This window comes from Schistocerca americana, chromosome 4, assembly GCF_021461395.2.
Source record: "Schistocerca americana isolate TAMUIC-IGC-003095 chromosome 4, iqSchAmer2.1, whole genome shotgun sequence".
Taxonomy (NCBI): Eukaryota; Metazoa; Arthropoda; class Insecta; order Orthoptera; family Acrididae; genus Schistocerca; species Schistocerca americana.
In genome coordinates, this window is record NC_060122.1 from 469981200 (window position 1) to 470001224 (window position 20025).

A 20025-nucleotide genomic window follows, 5' to 3' on the forward strand; every position below is an offset into this window, starting at 1 on the left:
CCTAGCAAAGCATTGTGGTGCAAAAACCAGCCTTTGGGTTTGACTTTGGCGTACCTCATTTTGTAGTTCTGGGCAACTCATAACCACGATTTAGTTCCCACATTCTATATTTTAGAGGGTATGAGCAAGATGACACCCTGTGCTATTGAGTAATTTTCTGTGGTTGCCTTTTTTTAGGCTGAGGGTCCATCAGTGGCATGTCTTGTAGCTAATGAGGCATATCCAGCTGTATGTAGAGTTAGCTGCAGTGTTTACAATGTTGTTTCAACAGAAGTAGCGTTACAGGCGTGTACACGAGAATCAGATGAATCATGATTGTGCTAAGCAACTGGAAACATTTGTATGAACATTCATTGATTGTGCCAAACCTTTATTTTTAGTGTTGATCTATTACATAGTTGTTCTCTAAGACTGTTTTATACTTTTACAGACGATGTTGCACACAGATGCCTTGACAGCTTATGCCCGTGGCTATGAAGATTACTTACAGTGTCCTCTTCAGCCTTTGATGGACAATCTGGAATCGCAAACATATGAAGTATTTGAAAAAGATCCTGTCAAATACAATGAATATCAAAGGGCAATCTATACAGTACTGTTGGACAGAATACCATTTGAGGAGAAGAATACCAATGTGCAGTATGTACATATTGTTTTGTTGTTTTAAGATAAGATGGTGTCATGGTCAAAATTCCAGATTACGTGTGGGCAGAATGCACTCTTGTATGAGACTGCAATACAACTTTATTCTTCATCTGCAAATTCCTTTCCCCAACTTATATGCAAGCTATTTTATTTTGGCATACAGCTCAAGCAGAATAGAATATTTTGTACTCTGAAAGTAGTCAGTACTATAAACCAAATAACACTCGTGTTCTATAGTAATAATGACCTCCGAAAGATATGTATTTGCATCATTATTTCAAAAGGATTTCTATACTAAGTGCTTGCATTTGTCAGACATTGCAAGTCATCACAATGGAAAAATCTGCGATTCCTTCAATATATTCTGTTGTGTAAATGGCTATGCAAAGCTAAGTGTATCAGGATGTTAGTGCTGCAAGAGGAAAACCCCTTTACTATCCTCTTTTTCTCCTTTAGAAAGAAGAAATACAAATGCCACCTATTCCTGGCCTTCAGAAAGACACTTCTTAACCTTCTCAAGAAAAAATTTCTGCATCCCGCATTGTTGCAATGTGGTACATTTTCTTGGATGCTTAATGAGTAAGGCAGAGTCTGTAATTTTCCACCAATGTTTACAGTTTAACATTATTTTATGCGTGACATGTATATCTCATTAGACATGAGATTAAATAAATTTAGGAAACTGTTTTATGAGGAAAATGAGTTGACCCTGTTTAAGCCTTAATAGTAGGGTAGTGTAATTTAATTTTTAAAAGGTCAAGACTTGTGAAACATTTCTGGGCAAGGATGGATACATAATGGCTCTTAGTTATAACTGCGTGTGATACTAGTTTTTATCTCTTGCTTTAATGCATTGTATACATTGTATTCTTGTACTCTTTACTGGCAGGTGTTTACGTACCACCTGCAGTGGCATCTAGTCTGGAACTCTGCTAATTTGTGTGGTTTTTTTTTTTTTTTTTTTTTTTTTTTTTTTTTTTTTTTTTTTTTTTAAAAAAAAAGAATGCTTGTCACCAGGTTGCATTTCATATTTTGTCCCTCTGAAAGTTGGCTTCAAAAAGCAAAGCATGAAGACACTTGGTCACATTGATCACCATAATCAGCAGTTCCACACAACACAATGATATTGTTCACTGTTGACTCATAGGAGAATATTTAAATAAAAAACACACACACATTTTGACGACCTCAGTACGTATTCTCATTGAGGGGAAAGAAAATAGTTAATAGAAACATAAAGACTTAGTTTCAAGTATCAAATAAATGGCAAAAAAACAAATTTCACTACACTTGTGTACTTAAAGCCAAACCCATTCAACCACTTCATTGGTAATTTAGGACTGAATGTATATGCTGAACAGTATATAAGTAGGAAACAGTGTATCGAAAATCTGGGCATCTGGCCCCATTCAGTGGGGATGTTGGCTACCAACAGTTTGTAAACCCAACTGCACATCACAGCACAGTTCCTGTGAGCACTGGAAAGGAGATGCTTTGGTATAATCCATATGTCCTACTGGTCATAAAGGGCTTAAATTACTTATAGCTGAACTTGATAAATTTCCCTGAAATATATACAATTGGATTAAACTTGTGGTTGCAACACCAAATATGGCTTAAATAAAATCCAACAGTTGTTTTTAAATATGTCATGTTTGTTCATGTTTCTAGCATTCCACTTGCTGCATTTACTTCATGATATTGGATGTTAAATTCGCTCAGTGCTCATCAGCTTATTGTTTCATAAGCCCCAATATATTTGCTACCAAAAGTTTTTGCTTATTCAGTGCTATAAAAGAACCTGACGTTAGATTAATAGGGATATTGGAATGCGTAAAAAAGCTTAGAATTCTGGTACTGAAATATAAAAGTAACATATGCACACTTACGAGGGACACACCAAATTAGTATAATGTATTGTACGAATAGGTTTCAGAAATATTTGTGTTTTTCTTATAAAGAAAATGTTGTTGTATATTCACTTAGCTGTCCCACTTAGATGAAATTTCAAAATCGAATGGTCAGTGTTAAAAAGAACTCGGTGGAATTTGACATTGTTTGTCACCCACAAGTGATTCAGTGTCTGGATTAAAACTGGTTAATTTTAGCCTCAAATCACTATCTACAGCCGGCCGCTGTGGCTGTATGGTTCTAGGCACTTCAGTCCGGAACCGCGCTGCTGCTACAGTCGCAGGTTCGAATCCTGCCTCGAGCATCGATATGTGTGATGTTCTTAGTTTAGTGAGGAATAAGTAGCTCTAAGTCTAGGGGACTGATGACCTCAGATGTTAAGTCCCATAGTGCTTAGAGCCATTTGAACCACTATCTACATTCCATCTATTCTTGTTCTTATTTTTCAAAAAGAGTACATTTGAAGACATAGATATAGATAGATTCTCAAAAAGCTTGTCTGGTGTCACAGTGAATAGTAATTCAGCAATATCTCCATGGGGCCTGAGTGAAGAAGTGTACAGGCGAACGCCCTCAACTCGCATTTGAGAGACCTGGGTTCAATTCTCTGGTCGCGCCACCAAGATACAAGTTTTCTGCTATCACCCAGGTCGCTCCATGCAAATCTCGGGTTGGTTGCTTCCTCCTTCTCCAATAGTAAGAAATAGAAGCAAGGCTCCGTCGCTCATAATCGTAACCATGGGTATGACGTAAAATGCCAATCGCTCTTCCTTCTTCTTGTGGCAGGATATTGAAGGAGCAAAATTCAAGCAAGTCTTTCTTTTGTACAGTTGTGTCTTAAAAAACTACCCACTTGACAAATTACTATCAGATGTGGCACATTTTGTGTTCATGCCTGGAACAGCCAACCAAGGCCACGAGCCAGCCATGTAGCGCAGGCTGTAGAGGTGCATTTGTAGCCTTTCAGGTGCCTAGTGGCACACAATGTTGGTCATTTTCAAAGTAAAAAAGAACTGGCAAGCATTTCAACTCTTCTTACATTGTGTACTTGCTGACCTTGGCAACTGAAGAGTGTAACCCCTGAAGTTCCTGATAGTTTTGTCTTGTCTTTGACTCTTGACTAGTGCTCATGGCTCATTGCCATGTTGCCTTGGCCAAAAGGTGTGCCACGCCCCGTGGGTAGGGAAACACTGGTCTAGAACAAGCTTTTGGTTTCAGATTCACATGCCCTGTTGTCAGCAGCACTGCATAATTCGACATTTACACAACTGCAAATTGTGTTTTAGAGGGGTCTTGCAAGATTTGCGTGAAGTGAGGTCTGTATAAAATTGATTGCTCCATGAATTGGCATGGTGTTTTGGGAGTAAACTGAAAGACCCTCTTGCAGAGTAACCATGATATGTGGACTCTGGGCTTCAAATGGAATGTCTATGAAACCAGAAATGGCACAGGAGTAATGGAATGCTGAGGCATTTCATGCTATAGAAACTGGAATCATCTAAATATATTAGCATTGATATATTCGGTAATGATACTTGCTCTACAAATGTGTCACGGAAATGAAACACGGTGACTATAACAATGACGTAGTCACTCAGAGTGGTAGAAACTGTCACATGTTTACTGTATGTTGATATTGACAAAAATAATATCCTTAACTCGGAACCTGTGTCACCATAAATACCAACTACTTTTACACCACAGTGACTGTTGCCACATCTCTGTGCCCTTTTCTTTGCACTGGAAATGAGTGATACGTTCTGCTTGCACAGGGTTTTGTGTTGTGGTGAAAATGTGAAGACCTAATTTCAGTATTAACCAAATGCTGTCTTCGGATTCAGTAATCTTGTGCTCAAGAAAAAGGGAATACAATATGAATTAAAAATTAAAATGAGCAAAAGCACAAAAAAGGTAATACAGCAACAATCAAGACATAGCTGTTAAGAAATAATGTCGGAAAAGTGATAAATTACGTCAAAGGAAAATTCACTTTGGAAAACCGTAAAATTACAAGGAGGCTGAGTGACTTGCTCTGGTATTTACTTTCAGTGGGTGAATTCCATATCATGTTGATAGTCACATCTAAAAGTAGGAAAAGAAAGTATTAAAATATTACGAAACTATTAGTTTCATCCTCAGAAAAGAGTGATAGCTTGTTGGAAAGGAGGAGTGGGGCACTCAGCTCCCAGGTTGAGAGGAACTGCCCACTAGATGTGAGGTTAAAATGAGACAAAGATTAAAGGGGAAGCATGTAAGAGAGAGTGGGGTTCCAAATATAATACTTTGGCTATGCCAACTTCAGTTCAGAGGTAATTGGAGAATAGTGTGAGAACTAATGCTGGATTGAGAGTAAGAGAAAGGAAAAGTGCATTTAATGAGGTAGAACATGGAACAGTGGAAAGCTAAATAATGCAGGGCGTATACGACCTGGGACAACCGGAGATCCGGGAAAAACCCGGCAATTTTTCATTGTTTTAGCTAAATTTTGGAATTGTGACTGGTAAGAGCAGATACTCTAACAAAGGATATTACTGTATCCCGCTACTGCAGAATAATACTGCAGCAATAAAACATGAATGAGAGAAAAAACGAAAATAAAACTTAAATTGCAAATGAAATGCGCTATATAAAAAAACTGTGCTCACACAAGTGTCTGCCACTAGCAAAATGTGTCAAAGGCTTTAGGAAGACTATGCAATGCTTCATAGCGATAGATTGCCTCCGATGAGCGTGACGTCACAACTGTTTATATTAGATTCATTTGAGCAGTTACAAGCGGCCTCATGCGCATGCGCAGTTGATTCGCATATGAGTAGTACCTTCTCCCGATTCTGGCTTCAAAAATGTGGCTGTTGGCTGTGTAAGCAGTAGCAGCAAGCAGCCACATGCTACCCAGAGAAATGGGGACTTCACACAAATAGTGAATATGACGATTCCAAATTTATACAAAAATTTCGTACTACTACGTTTCGCTCTCATACTTGAGAACCGGGAGCGTATGAATGAAATGTATTTTGTTGTGTTATAAAAAATAAAAATGACCATTATTGCCAAAACAGTCTTGCTTATTTGGTGTGTGTTACAGTTGCTGAAATATTAGAAAGGCCTATTTTGTTTTATCTAGCAGACTGTCACAAAATAGACATAGTCAGTTCGAGAAACCACACCAGTCTTGTATTTGTATTAACAGCTTTTCCGGTATTAGACGACATTTCAATTTTTCACCGTAGCAAAACATTGGACGAACTTTGATGAGGTAATAGATTCTTTCGCAGAAAGGAAAGCACACCATGTAAAGCTGTAGCTAAATTAGAGAGAGAAAACGCTAGGACCTAAGGATTGAAGAAATGTTTACTGTCTTGCTTGTCTCTTGTCTTTACTGGTCTCCACGTGAACCGTATGTACATGTAGTGATTTTGCTCTTTCCTCTTCATTTATTGCTCTCACATTAAATGAAACCAAGACGGATTTCTGTGGCTGGGAGCTATCGAGTGAATTAAAACACATTCACATAATTACGGAAGGCTAAAATATGTTATTAGTTTTAAATTTTATTTCCAACTATCTGACAGTCAAGCATTAATCGCCTTGCAGAACAATGAAGTTATATTTGTCAGTTTGCTAAAGAAATTTGCCTTTTATTAATATTTACCGCTGAGGCAGTCAATTTATTTGAAACGAGGCATTTAATCCCACACTATTTGCTAGTTTCAACCGTCCGCTGCATTTCAAGTTTATGTTGTCATCTTCTAGCATGTATGGCATTATACCAAACATGAGGTAATTCAGTACTGTAGTGATGGGGAGCTCGTGAATGAGTCGTTCAAATGAACGCTTCACTCCAGTGAAGTGTGAACTAACCACTCAATTTCAATGAACTGGTACTTCAAACTCTTCACAGATAGCACACTTTTTTCTAGTTCACTCACTCTCTTCCCCTCTCCCTCCCCCAGTACATCGGCGCTACGTCACTCATTCTCCCTTCACTTCAGTCCTCCCTCTACTGCCTGTCGATGAATCGCGCGGTGTTTCTGGGGAACGATAGGGTTTAGGAGGGGTACAGGGGATGAGGGGCAAGGGGAAGGTAGCGTCAGCTGCTTCCTGCAGTGCTGACATCATTACCAGCGACTATTTGTGGAGTTATACTTCGCGTCTACGGGTAAGCTACCGTTGGCAGCGCTTGCAGACAAATGAATATTAAAATACAAAAGAAGAGGCTGGCTGTGTGAGCACGCACAGCCAACATGAAAATAAAATGCTTACCTTGTGAGTCTGGAACTGAAGCATGCGTGGAATCCGCGCTTGAAAGATAATCGTTCATGTAGGAATGTTTATCTCGTACACATTATTGAAATAATTACACTAAATGTCAATTTGAGGATTGTCCTAATTAAATTTAAAAAAAATACACATATATATTTATGAATAAACATCAACGGATTTGGTGAATCTTCAGAGATTTCCGTTTAAAAACATAATTTGTTCCACTTTTTTCCCTGTCAGGCGATTTCTTCTGTCAGTTATAAGGTGTCCTGCCTTCGAGAACACTCTTTCACACGGCGTGGAGGTTGCGACAATACACAGTCGTATTTTTGCAAGTTCAAAGAGCGAGGGGTATACTGACACCCGTTCAGACCACCACTGAAGTGGATTGCCTTGTCTCTGTAGCAGGGGCTCTTGTAAATATTTGTCCACTTCCACTATTGCAGCAGCTCTCGGGTGTGGATTACTCTGCAGCCTGGAAAACACTTCATCAAATTCGAGCCAGAGACTGGAAGTTGATCCAGTGGTTGGAACTGAGATTGTTGCAGTAGCAGTGGATGTGTTCGTCACAAATTTCTCACAGTGCCTGATCAGGTTTAATTTCACCTTCTCAGCTGAATTTTTATCAGTAAAACCATGTAATTTGCACCGGGGATCCGATGCAGTTGCTTCCGCGAAAATGGACTTTTCCTCTATATTTCTAAATCGTCGTTTTAGGTCTTCAGCTAACTTTTCGGCCATCTGTTGCACGTCTACATGAATTTCAGTGTTATTAACAAACCTGCAACACCATTTTTTCAACGAGCGACTAAGTAGTATAACTTTAGAAGCAGTGACAACATTTTCACTTGACATTTCCTCAGTGCAGTCTTTGAAAACTTTCAACAGGTCACAGGCTTATGTTACACTTGCAATGTCCTCTGCAGTCAGATTTGGAAGATCTGGATAATTCAGAGTGATAACTGTCATTAGGGAATTCTTAACCTCGATTATTCTTCGCAGCATATCATAGGTTGAATTCCATCTTGTAACAGTGTCCTGTTTTAGTGTCAGAACTGGCTCTTTTAACTGTTCCTGCATCTTTTTCAGTTTCGTGCAGGCCTGCGAACTTCTTTTAAAAAATTCAACAATTTTTTTTACTTTATTCAGAATGGGTTGAATATGCGGAAGCCCATTCTGAACAATTAAATTGAGTGTGTGCGCAAAGCAGGGGATGTGTTTCCAGGCTGTGAGTCTTATAGCTGCCACAATGTTGGCAGCATTGTCGCTGACAACACAGACGACTTTTTCTTGAATGCCCCATTCCCTTGTGACACGTAGCAGTTCTTCTGAGAGTTTTTCTGACGTGTGCCTTTCGTCATATTTAAAGCACTCTACGAGGGAAGACGCCAGCTCCAGGTCTTTAACGTAGTGTGCTGTCACCGACAAATAACTCTCATTTGTAGTTGAGGTCCACCCATCCATTGTCAGCACAACCGCTTCCGCAGAATTAATTTTAGCTCTCACAATTTCTTTCACCATGGCGTACTGTTGCTGTAGCCGCAGCGTATTGGAAATGGTCTTCCGAGATGGCATTCTGTAAGCACCATTCAGTTTGCCTACAATACTTTGGAAATGTTTGCTTTCCGCTATGTTGAAGGGCAAATAATCCTTTACAACAGTCTGCAGAAGTGCGAAATCTATCTCCTGATTTCTTTTGTTAGAAAGAGGTTTCGGAAAATACATGGGTAATGTTCCGTGATATGGAGGTCTGCTTTCTGATACTGAAGTGGTACTGTTATTTTCTGGCACCAACTGCTGTTCGCTTCTGGCATTAGCTGATGTTAGTTCCGGATTGTGCGGGTTTTTTATCCAAGAAATATCGGAAGATGCAGGAGCAGGGGGCGCTAAGCGTCTGACTGACAATGACACTGTTGGATGCAGCACTCGAACATGACGCGCTAGATTAAATGTATTTCCTCCTTTATATGAAATACACTTAGAACAATAATTGCACTTTGCTTTCCCATCACCTAAATCGGCGAAGAAACCCCAAATTTCACTACTTTTACGCGATCGCGAGTTGCTAGCCATTGTATAAGAGTGAACAGACACAAAAACTGCTTTCCAAAGAAAATAAAGAGGAATTTTACCTGAAATCGTACCAATGACTACATGTGACAGTTTACGTTTTGAATTTGGAGGGTTATTATTCTCAACAAAAATAAAATCTACAGGAAAACTTCTGAATAATTACTTAACGTAGGTATATAGACTTTGTAACAGTGGTAAACATACTCATTCTATTTTGGTTTAAATTTTAAAAGGAACAAAATTGGACGGCATTTCGTTGGTAGCCCTAGTTTTCAGTCCATGAATACAACAAATAAGGTTTCACTTGGCGGATAAAGACTTTTTTGGGCGCTTCATGAGAAAATGTTGAGCAAGATTAAATGTAATCCCTTCTTTATATGTGACAGGTTTCTCTGTTTATCTTTCCTTTGTCCCGTTCGACCATGCTCTATTTAACTCACAGACACTGTAAGAGCGTAAAACGTTGCGTTCACGTTACTGCATAGTTCGGCCATCTGTTGGTAAAATTATGAAGTATTACGAAGCTTTATTGTACGAGCGAGGCGAAGCGAGCGTAGCCGCGGCTGAGCGACGAACTGGGCAACTTCGCCAGCCTTCCGTACTTCATGAATGAACTACTTCATTTGAACGCTTCACGGCAAAGAGTGAAATGAATGAAGTAGTTCACGGGAATGAACGAGCTTGACCCATCTCTACAGTACTGGTACTCCAAGAAAATTTACATCCCGAAAACCACACCGAAAAGCTTAATATCAGGTCGAGGCGTACTTCATTGGGAATCTGGACATACGAATGTGCACTTTAAGGCAAATTATGAATTTTAATTCTAACACTCTTGGAGTATCCTCTGATGTCTTGATTCTTTTATGATATAATGTAAGATCTTTTAATGTTTCACATGTACGAACATGCGGGCTTCCTACGTTATCATAGCTGCGCAAGCGTAGTGACGCCTCTTATCTGGCCCTCTCTGGCAACTGCTGGAAAATACTGCGAATAGTGGTTTGAAAAGCGTTATTTTCAAAATAATTTTCCTTTTCCACAAGATGAACTATGTATGTGAATGTACGATGAATTTCTTAAACCATGGAGCATTTGACTCACATTTAAAGATCAACTCTTTCATGACGAGCTATTTAGAAGAATTTTGAGCCCAGAACATCAGAGATTTGCCAGTATTAAAAAAATATATATATATAAAAAAAAAATTACTGGCACATTTGTGTGATGTATCTTAAAGTGTAACACGCGCAAGAAAGATGAACATTATATGTGAAAGCTTAGCTTCTCTTGTAGCTTATTAATCTTCGAGACAATATTATATATGAAAGCTTTGCTTTTCTTGTAGCGACACTGTGTGTATTACTTTAAACCATTAACTTTTCCTGTTTGTGTTTTTCTCGCTACTTAACAGTGATGTTTCTGTTGGCTGACTACATCACTTGTCCTATACTCTGAATATCCGCTGTTGTCGGCTGGAGAGATCATGTGACATGAACTATGACTGTCTTACAAAAGTGCATCGCAATCTCAGTTTCAGTGCTTCGGAAAGTAACATGCGGTGTCTGATGGAATTAGAATCTATACTTTCGTAATACAAAAACATGCAGTGTAGATGTTGCTGCACATCGAAGATCTTTCCAAAACGTGTTCACCCCCACCCGAGTCTCTTTTTCTTAAGTGCCAGGAAATTCTACGCCCCTGTATAAAACCATAACTATTCAAAGGATTGATAAGTTTTAAAGTTCTGGGGGAAAGTATACTGTCACTTACCACGGAAAAAGTGTATTTTCACCCAGGAGAAAGTACATTTTTAACCAGGAAATCCGGGAATTTTTCCCCCTTGTCCGCATATACACCCTGTAACACAAAGGAAAAAATAATAAATGAGAAAGTAATATAGTAAATAATGAAATACTACCAGTTGGGGTGGGGGTCACAATATGAGAACAAGTTCACATTTTCAGAGATCAGCCAATATTCAGGGGTATGACAGGAACAATCATTTGAAGCAAAAAGTCTAGTGATGATGAGCTCTAAAATGCATATAGTAAGAGTTATGAGCACTACTTCTGTTGTTCATAGTAGTGAAGATGAAAAAGCGTTCATAGCTCTTACGGTATGCACTTAAGAGCCAGTCTTTACTAGACTTTTTTCTTGTTTTGGTCTATACTAACTCATCTCAAGATATGGAAAACAAAGAGCTTGCAGTAGAAGATATTTGTTTCACAATATCGAAGATAAAGTGTTCATAAAGAATTTCAGCGATTGTTGTTATTGAGAATATTATGTGCAGTCCAGACATACTCGCCTTCTTGCAATATGGCTCAGATAAGCTTAATTGTTCTATACTCCTGCCTTAAAGTATGCATTTTAGAGCCCATGTTTATTAGACTTTTTTGCTTCAAAAAATCGTTTTAGTCATATCCCTAATTATTGACCATTCCACCTGTGATCCCCTGTACTAATAAATTGTAGCAATCAGGTTTGTCAGTAGATGTTAATATATCTGCTAAATGATTAATGGAAAATTCATATGAGATGTGAAACAAATACTAACAAAGAGATAGAGGGGCTGGCCACTACTTAGCTCAGTACAGCCGATAGATACACATAAAACAGAACCGAAAATTTACGTTCCTAGCTTTCGGAACAAATGTTCCTTCATCGGGGAGGAGAGAGGGGAAAGAAAGGGAAGAAGGGAAAGGAGATTCAGTTACTCACAACCCAGGTTATGAAGCAACAGGGAAAGGAAAACAGGGAGGGTAGCAAGGATGGAGGCATGGTTGTCAGAGGGAAGCCAAAGATATTCTACTGTAAGTACTGTGCCAGCTTCAAACCAAAGAGGATGCATACAGAAGTAAAGAGGTATATAGTATAAAGATAAACACAACTATGTAGGATGAAAAGATGCGTGAAAGAGAATAAGACTGAAGAGTAAATGGGAGTGAGGTTGTTTAACGTAGGTTCAGTCCAGGGGGATGGCGGGATGAAAGGATGTGTTGGAGTGCAAGTTCCCATCTCCGCAGTTCAGAGGGACTGGTGTTGGGTGGGAGAAGCCAAATGGCACATACGGTGTAGCAGGTTCCTAGGTCCCTAGAATTATGCTGGAGGGCATGCTCCGCTACTGGGTATTGGGCATCTCCTAGGCGGACAGTTCGTCTGTGTCCGTTCATGCGCTCAGCCAGTTTAGTTGTTGTCCTGCCGATGTAAAAGGCTGTGCAGTGCAGGCACGTCAGTTGATAAATGACGTGTAGTTTCACACGTGGCTCTGCCTTGAATTGTGTATGTTTTACCAGTAGCGGGGCTGGAATAGGTGGTTGTGGGGGGATGCATGGGGCAGGTTTTGCAGCGGGGTCGGTTACAGGGGTAGGAGCCGCTGGGTGGAGAAGGTAGTCTGGGAATATTGTAGGGTTTAACAAGGATGTTACGGAGGTTAGGGGGGCGACGAAAGGCAACTCTGGGTGGTGTGGGGAGAATTTTGTCAAGGGATGATCTCATTTCAGGGGTTGACTTGAGAAAGTCATATCCCTGGCGGAGTAATTTGTTGATGTTTTCGAGGCCAGGATAATATTGGGTGACAAGGGGGATGCTTCTGTGTGGTCTGGGGGTAGGAACATTGTTGTTGGATGGAGAGGAATGTATTGCTCGGGTAAATCTGTTTGTGGACAAGGTCTGCAGGATAGTTGCGGGAGAGGAAAGCATTGGTCAGGTTATTGGTGTAATTGTTGAGGGATTCGTCACTGGAGCAGATACGTTTGCCACAAATACCTAGGCTGTAGGGAAGGGAGCGTTTGATGTGGAAAGGATGGCAGCTATCACAGTGAAGGTACTGTTGTTTGTTTGTGGGTTACCAATACAATTTCTTTCTTTCTCGTCCTTCCCTCCGCGTTTTATTCCTTCTTATGATTACTATTTCAACTTTAGTTATTTAATTTCCCTACCCACCCCACTATGTACCCTAATCCCATACCACATTATTTACATTCATTCCGGAAACATGCATTCACCGTAGCCAAACTGCAATCCCACATACTTTTCCTCCGGTCCTGCTTAACCTTTGGAATTACCCCTAAAGGGCTTACCTTAAAAGTTCCCATCTCCGGGTGCAATTCCTCCTTCCACCAGTCTCTCCTGGACTTCCAGAAACTTCAGTCCTTAGCCCTTACCCAACTTGTCCTGAATCTCTACACTACTTCATGTAACCACCACTCCCAACAGCTCCTATCTCTCTTCAAAGTCCTCCACCTCTCAAACCCTTGCTTGGAGAACACACTCAGGAACATCATCCTAGAAGCCAGCTGCAAACTTGAGTTCCATGCCACACACCACCTGAAAAAACCATCCACAGTGCTAGTGTAACACCTAACAAGTGGGGTCCCTCTCCCTATCCCTCACAAACACCAACCACAACAGAACCTTCAACAAACCCCCCTCATAGCCAACAAACCTAGCCTAGCCACCCTACTCAATCTCCCTATCCCAGCACATACCCCACACAGACCAAATCTCAACTATAACCACAGTCAAATGCCACATATCACCAGTCCCAATTCAGTCCTAAACCTCTCATCCAGATCCCTCTCTCCTCCAGAGACATCTGTTCTATCAAAAGGCTTAACCTTTAGCCCCACACCTAAATTCAACCACACTGCCCTGGTTGAAGATCTCCTCTCATTCACCCGGAACCTCAACTGGAAATATCACTTCACTACCCAAACACAGCCCCCAAATACTAGACCCAGTGTTGACCCCTGTCTAGAACAGTTCCGACTGCCTTCTCAAAGGGATCCTCCTCCCCTCCCCCAAAACCATCCCTTGCAGACATTTCAGGAATTCCTCACATCCCTACCTTCTTGAAGAACATCCCGACAACCCCCAACATCACCCCAGCTGAATCCCATGCTATTAAGGAGCTGAAAATAGACTGCTCTATTGTCATCCTCCCGGCGGATAAAGGCTCCACAACTGTCGTACTTGACCGTGTGGAGTACGTGGCAGAAGGACTGCGTCAACTCTCCGACACCTCAACCTACAAAGCTGTTACCCAGGATCCCATTCCCTCCATCCAGACTGACCTGCAAAAAATCCTAAAAATCCAAGGTCCCTCACAAGGCCTCACAATGGCTTCCATAGACTTACTCACTCCACCTGAGCCACGTACCCCTACCTTCTACCTATTACCCAAAATCCACAAAGAGAACCATCCTGGCCGTCCCATTGTAGCAGGGTTCAAAGCCCCAACCAAACGTATCTCAGCTCTGGTAGACCAGCACCTCCAACCTATCACCCGCAGACTCCCATCCTACATCAAAGACACAAACTACTTCCTAGAACGCCTCAAATCCATTCCCACCCCTCTCCCACCTGAAACCTTTCTTGTCACCATAGATGCTACATCGCTTTACACAAACATCCGACATACCCATGGTCTCTCTGCCCTTGAGCACTACCTCTCCCAACGCCCACCCGAAGATCTTCCAAAAACCTCGTTCCTTATCACACTTACCAACTTCATCCTCACCCATAATTACTTCACTTTTGAAGGCCAGACCTACAAACAAATCAGGGGAACGGCCATGGGAACCAGGATGGCTCCGTCCTATGCCAACCTCTTCATGGGCCGCATGGAGGAGGCTTTCCTGAAGACCCAACAGCTGCTTCCCCTGGTCTGGTAAAGGTTTATAGATGACATCTTTGTGGTCTGGACTCATGGTGAAGAAACACTCCTTAATTTCCTCCATAACCTCAACTCCTTTTTGAATCTGAATTTCACCTGGTCCTTCTCCAAAACCCAAGCCACTTTCCTGGATGTTGACCTTCATCTTTTTGAAGCTCACATCCACACCTCTGTCCATATCAAACCCACAAACAAACAACAGTACCTTCACTTTGATAGCTGCCATCCTTTCCACATCAAATGCTCCCTTCCCTACAGCCTAGGTATTCGTGGCAAACGTATCTGCTCCAGTGACGAATCCCTCAACAATTACACCAATAACCTGACCAATGCTTTCCTCTCCCGCAACTATCCTGCAGACCTTGTCCACAAACAGATTTCCCGAGCAATACATTCCTCCCCGTCCAACAACAATGTTCCTACCCCCAGACCACACAGAAGCATCCCCCTTGTCACCCAATATTATCCTGGCCTCGAAAACATCAACAAATTACTCCGCCAGGGATATGACTTTCTCAAGTCAACCCCTGAAATGAGATCATCCCTTGACAAAATTCTCCCCACACCACCCAGAGTTGCCTTTCGTCGCCCCCCTAACCTCCGTAACATCCTTGTCAAACCCTACAATATTCCCAGACTACCTTCTCCACCCAGCGGTTCCTACCCCTGTAACCGACCCCGCTGCAAAACCTGCCCCATGCATTCCCCCACAACCACCTACTCCAGCCCCGCTACTGGTAAAACATACACAATTCAAGGCAGGGCCACGTGTGAAACTACACATGTCATTTATCAACTGACGTGCCTGCACTGCACAGCCTTTTACATCGGCAGGACAACAACTAAACTGGCTGAGCGCATGTTAACGGACACAGACGAACTGTCCGCCTAGGAGATGCCCAATACCCAGTAGCGGAGCATGCCCTCCAGCATAATTCTAGGGACCTGCTACACCGTATGTGCCATTTGGCTTCTCCCACCCAACACCAGTCCCTCTGAACTGCGGAGATGGGAACTTGCACTCCAACACATCCTTTCATCCCGCCATCCCCCTGGACTGAACCTACGTTAAACAACCTCACTCCCATTTACTCTTCAGTCTTATTCTCTTTCACGCATCTTTTCGTCCTACGTAGTTGTGTTTATCTTTATACTATATACCTCTTTACTTCTGTATGCATCCTCTTTGGTTTGAAGCTGGCACAGTACTTACAGTAGAATATCTTTGGCTTCCCTCTGACAACCATGCCTCCATCCTTGCTACCCTCCCTATTTTCCTTTCCCTGTTGCTTCATAACCTGGGTTGTGAGTAACTGAATCTCCTTTCCCTTCTTCCCTTTCTTTCCCCTCTCTCCTCCCCGATGAAGGAACATTTGTTCCGAAAGCTAGGAACGTAAATTTTCGGTTCTGTTTTATGTGTATCTATCGGCTGTACTGAGCTGAGGTAAGTACTGGCCAGCCCCTCTATCTCTTTGTTAGTATTAATATATCTGCTGTAGCTCTCCACATCCTGCTCCACAAATTTAAGATTTCATTGCTCGTTTCTTCCATTCTTCCTTTAATTTTATTTGCTTGATGAGTGTTTCCTGATTTAAATCATGGAACATAAAAGAACCCTTACCTTGGTTCAGTAAGTATTTAATGTTATGTGTTGAAAGTTATTGTATTTTGTGTACATGTTTATATACATCTCTTATTGAATTCCGATTTATTTAATTTTTAGGGTTGTAATGGTTGTTGGAGCTGGCAGAGGTCCCTTAGTTCGGGCAGCACTCAACGCGGCGCATAAGGCCGACAGAAAGATACGGGTGTATGCTGTAGAGAAGAATCCAAATGCTGTGGTCACGTGAGTGTTCTTGTTATATTTTAAGTTTTAATATTTGTTTGTTATATTTCAACTAATACTAGATTCCGTACCAGGCTACAGGCACAGCAGGAAGAATTATGGGGTTCCCAAGTGACAGTAGTTTCATGTGACATGAGGGAGTGGGATGCTCCTGAAATGGCTGACATTTTAGTTTCTGAACTTTTGGGTTCATTTGGTGATAATGAGCTATCACCAGAGTGTCTGGATGGAGCACAGAAATTCCTGAAAGGTAAGGAAAATTATAAATTTGAGAGAGATATCATGAAATGTTTGGAAGACTTAAGAAGTGGATATGATTGAAAATGTATATGTAAATGGTGGCAGGAAATTTGGAACTTGTATTTTTCATTTTTTATACAATAAAAACATTTGAAAAGTATAAACTTGAAGTTAAAAAAACACCTGGTTTTTACCTATTGCACTCTCGTGTTTTTCTGTTTTGTTTCAGCTGACGGTGTGAGTATTCCATGTAGCTATACATCGTACTTATGTCCTGTTCAATCATCAAAACTGTATGGTGAAGTGCGATTGTGCAAAGAGAAAGATAAACATCCTTTGCAGCATTTCGAGATGCCATATGTTGTACACCTCCAGAATAAGTATCAACTTGCCGCAACTCAACCACTTTTTAGATTTGATCATCCTAATAGAAGTGAGTCTATGAATATTTTTAATTACAAGTATCAGTTGTCCATTAAAAATTAATGCGATATTTTATAATTAGTTAAAGATTTAATGCAATATTTTCATTAAAAAATCTTAGCAGCAGATAGCTGTGTAAAATGTTATTGGTTGTAGGTCAAACTGATAAACTCCATTGCTAATAGTTTACCACATATATCACTAAATTGATCAACAACTAGCACAGTTGTTATTGAGATTATTAGCTGGTTAAGAGTTTGAAGTAATTTGGATACTGCATTGTATTTATTTATGAGGGTGATCCCAAAAGCAAGGTCTCCAATTTTTTAGATATAAAGAAACTTTTATTTACAGTAAACTGTACATAATTTTGAAGCTTGAAATTTTTCTGTTTTTGTACATAATTGCCATTTAGATTGATGCATTTTTGTATAAGCTGTAGCAGTTTTTGTATGCCCATGTCATACCAGCCAGCCGCCGTGCTATTGAAGAAGTGTCGGACCTCACCTTTCATCTTGTCATCACTGAAGAGCTATCCAGTCAAGTGTTTTTTTAGCGTTGGAAACAGGTGGTAGTCACCTGTGTGCCAAGTCCAGGCTATAGGGTGGGTGGGTGTTTATGTCCCATCTAAACTGTTACAGAAGAGCCAAGGTTTGCGGGCAGTGAAGGGGGGAGCATTGTTGTGGAGAAGGCTTATGCCCTTGCTCAACATTCCTCCACTTGGTTTTGAATCACCCTCTGAAGTTTTTTAATGTTGGACAATGCCTGTCAGCATTTGTTGTTGTCCCAGGAACCATAAAGTTGACCAACAATATCCCCTTTCGGTCCCAAAATGAAGTTGCCATGACACTTAAGCGCAAACTGTGGTTTTTTTTCCCCATGGCTTGGGTGAATCGGATGCCGCCACTCACATGGTGTTTTTTTTTCCCCATGGCTTGGGTGAATCGGGATGCCGCCACTCACATGGTGGTTTTTTTTTGTTTTGTTTTTTTTTTTTTTTTTTTTGTTTTTTTTTTTTTTTTTTTTTTTTTTTTTTTTTTTTTTTTTTTTTTCCCCCCCACAGGTTTGAAATGGAAAGCCCGGGTTTCATCATCCATTACTATTGAATCAAGGAAGTTGTCCTTTTTGTCTGCACAGTGTTGAAGAAATTGCCGGGATGTTTCACTATGCTGCCATTTGTGGTCTAATGTCAGAAATCTTGGGACCCATCTTTTGCACACCTTCCAAAATGTCAACACTTCAGTCAAAGACTGTTGAAGGGTTCTTCGAGAAACCTCAGGAACAGCATTATAGAGGTCCTTGAGAGTGACCCATCAACCTTGAAGTACATTTTTTTCAACGTTTGTGATTGTCCCTTTGGGAACTGGTGGTCTCCTGCTTCTTTCCTTGTATTGAATTTCAGTACGAGCACCTGCAAACTCTCTACACAACTTGCAGACATTTTGGACATCCAAGCACAACTCTCGATACCCTTCCATCAACTGTCAATTGGTTTAATACCTTTTGCGCCTAAAAACTGAATAACTGTGCAAACTTCACACCAGAAAGTAGTGGCTAACGCGAGCTCCATTACAGTTGGCTGCCAAGCCTAGACTGAAAGCTCCAGTGATTATTTGTTAGTTCCAGTAGGGTTTGGAGGGGACGGGGTTGGTCCGCAGCCACGCAAACTGTTTCCCTGTGGCTCCAGTGCTTTGGAGACCTTACCTTTGGAATTACCCTCATAACCTCGTAATACAGTTTTTTTGATTCATCGAACAATAACTGGTTGCTTGTAATTTAGTTTTATTTTGTTGGTGTGTTCAATAATAAAGCTAATTTTGGTGATTTGTGCTTGTTCTCATAATTTTCAGTTTCTGACTTTTATTATGTTGTTAGAATGTTACTTAAAAAAAGTTTGTTTCAGGTAAAGTAATGGACAATTCGAGGTATAAAGCTCTCACATTTGACATTAACCAAAGAAGTATTCTTCATGGCTTCTCAGGATATTTTGATACAACTCTTTACAAGAATATTACACTGAGCATTGTCCCTGAAACACACACGAAAGGAATGTTTAGCTGGTTTCCAATTTTCTTCCCATTGCGTGTAAGTGTTTAAAAATTGAAAAGTTAATGCTTTTTGTGTGTGTAAGTCTAATTGCTGCATATTTAATACAAAAACAGTGGAAAAAGTGACATCCCGAGAATAGCAGGAAGGGTTCATTTGATCCCTGATGAAGTAGGCATTAATATTCTACAACATGATTAATTACATTATTGTCCAATTACATTATATTTACAACATCATTAAAGTTAGATTTACACAGTTTCCATTTGTCTACCCATAAATGTGGCCTATTTCTAAAGTTCATAACATTTCTTCATTTATTTCCCTTGTTTCAGAATATTGAAATTAAACTGTGGGCATTGGTGTTTTCCATATATACTTTTGGCAGACGACCTTTTTTCTCCCCCTCAGATGTCGATGTATTGTTTCCTTTATACATACAGTTGGACACTTCTTTCACTGTTTGATTTGCCTGATACTTCAGTTGCTGCTTTGTGTAGTTAGATGTCTTGCTCTTTGTTTCCTGTGCTTGAGTTCATTTAGCGGTTGATGAATGAACGTCTTCCCCTCAGGTTATTTTTGTTTATTTGTTTGTAGATGATCTACACATTTATTGCTGTCATGTCTAGTATAGTGTAAAGAACATGCATTGGCCATCTCGGCAGAATACTTACAAATATTTGCTTTACAACATCCATGCGAAACTTTGTATTATTGCAAAAGGTACCAGTTTTGGCTTTCTTCTTTTCTTCTTCGCCCACTGCTACTTCAGAATGTTGTGTGCTGAGAAAAATGGCATGCTTTTTCTTCCTCCCATGGTACACTGTCGAGGTGTACTCCGGCTTGCCAGTTTTAAAGATTATGGTGGAATGTAACTCAGAATTGTTCTTTTTTATGC

General features: G+C 40.5%; 1 protein-coding gene across 2 annotated transcripts in view; it reads left to right on the plus strand.

Moving 5' to 3' along the window:
• LOC124612439 (protein arginine N-methyltransferase 5) overlaps nt 1-20025 on the plus strand; it is a 91025-nt gene that overhangs the window by 61937 nt on the left and 9063 nt on the right. For both annotated transcript variants that reach the window (XM_047140649.1, XM_047140651.1), the window contains exons 6-10: nt 431-639; nt 16296-16418; nt 16493-16668; nt 16888-17091; nt 18985-19166. In XM_047140649.1, the coding sequence (XP_046996605.1) occupies nt 431-639; nt 16296-16418; nt 16493-16668; nt 16888-17091; nt 18985-19166 (894 nt within the window). The remainder of the gene's footprint in view (nt 1-430; nt 640-16295; nt 16419-16492; nt 16669-16887; nt 17092-18984; nt 19167-20025) is intronic.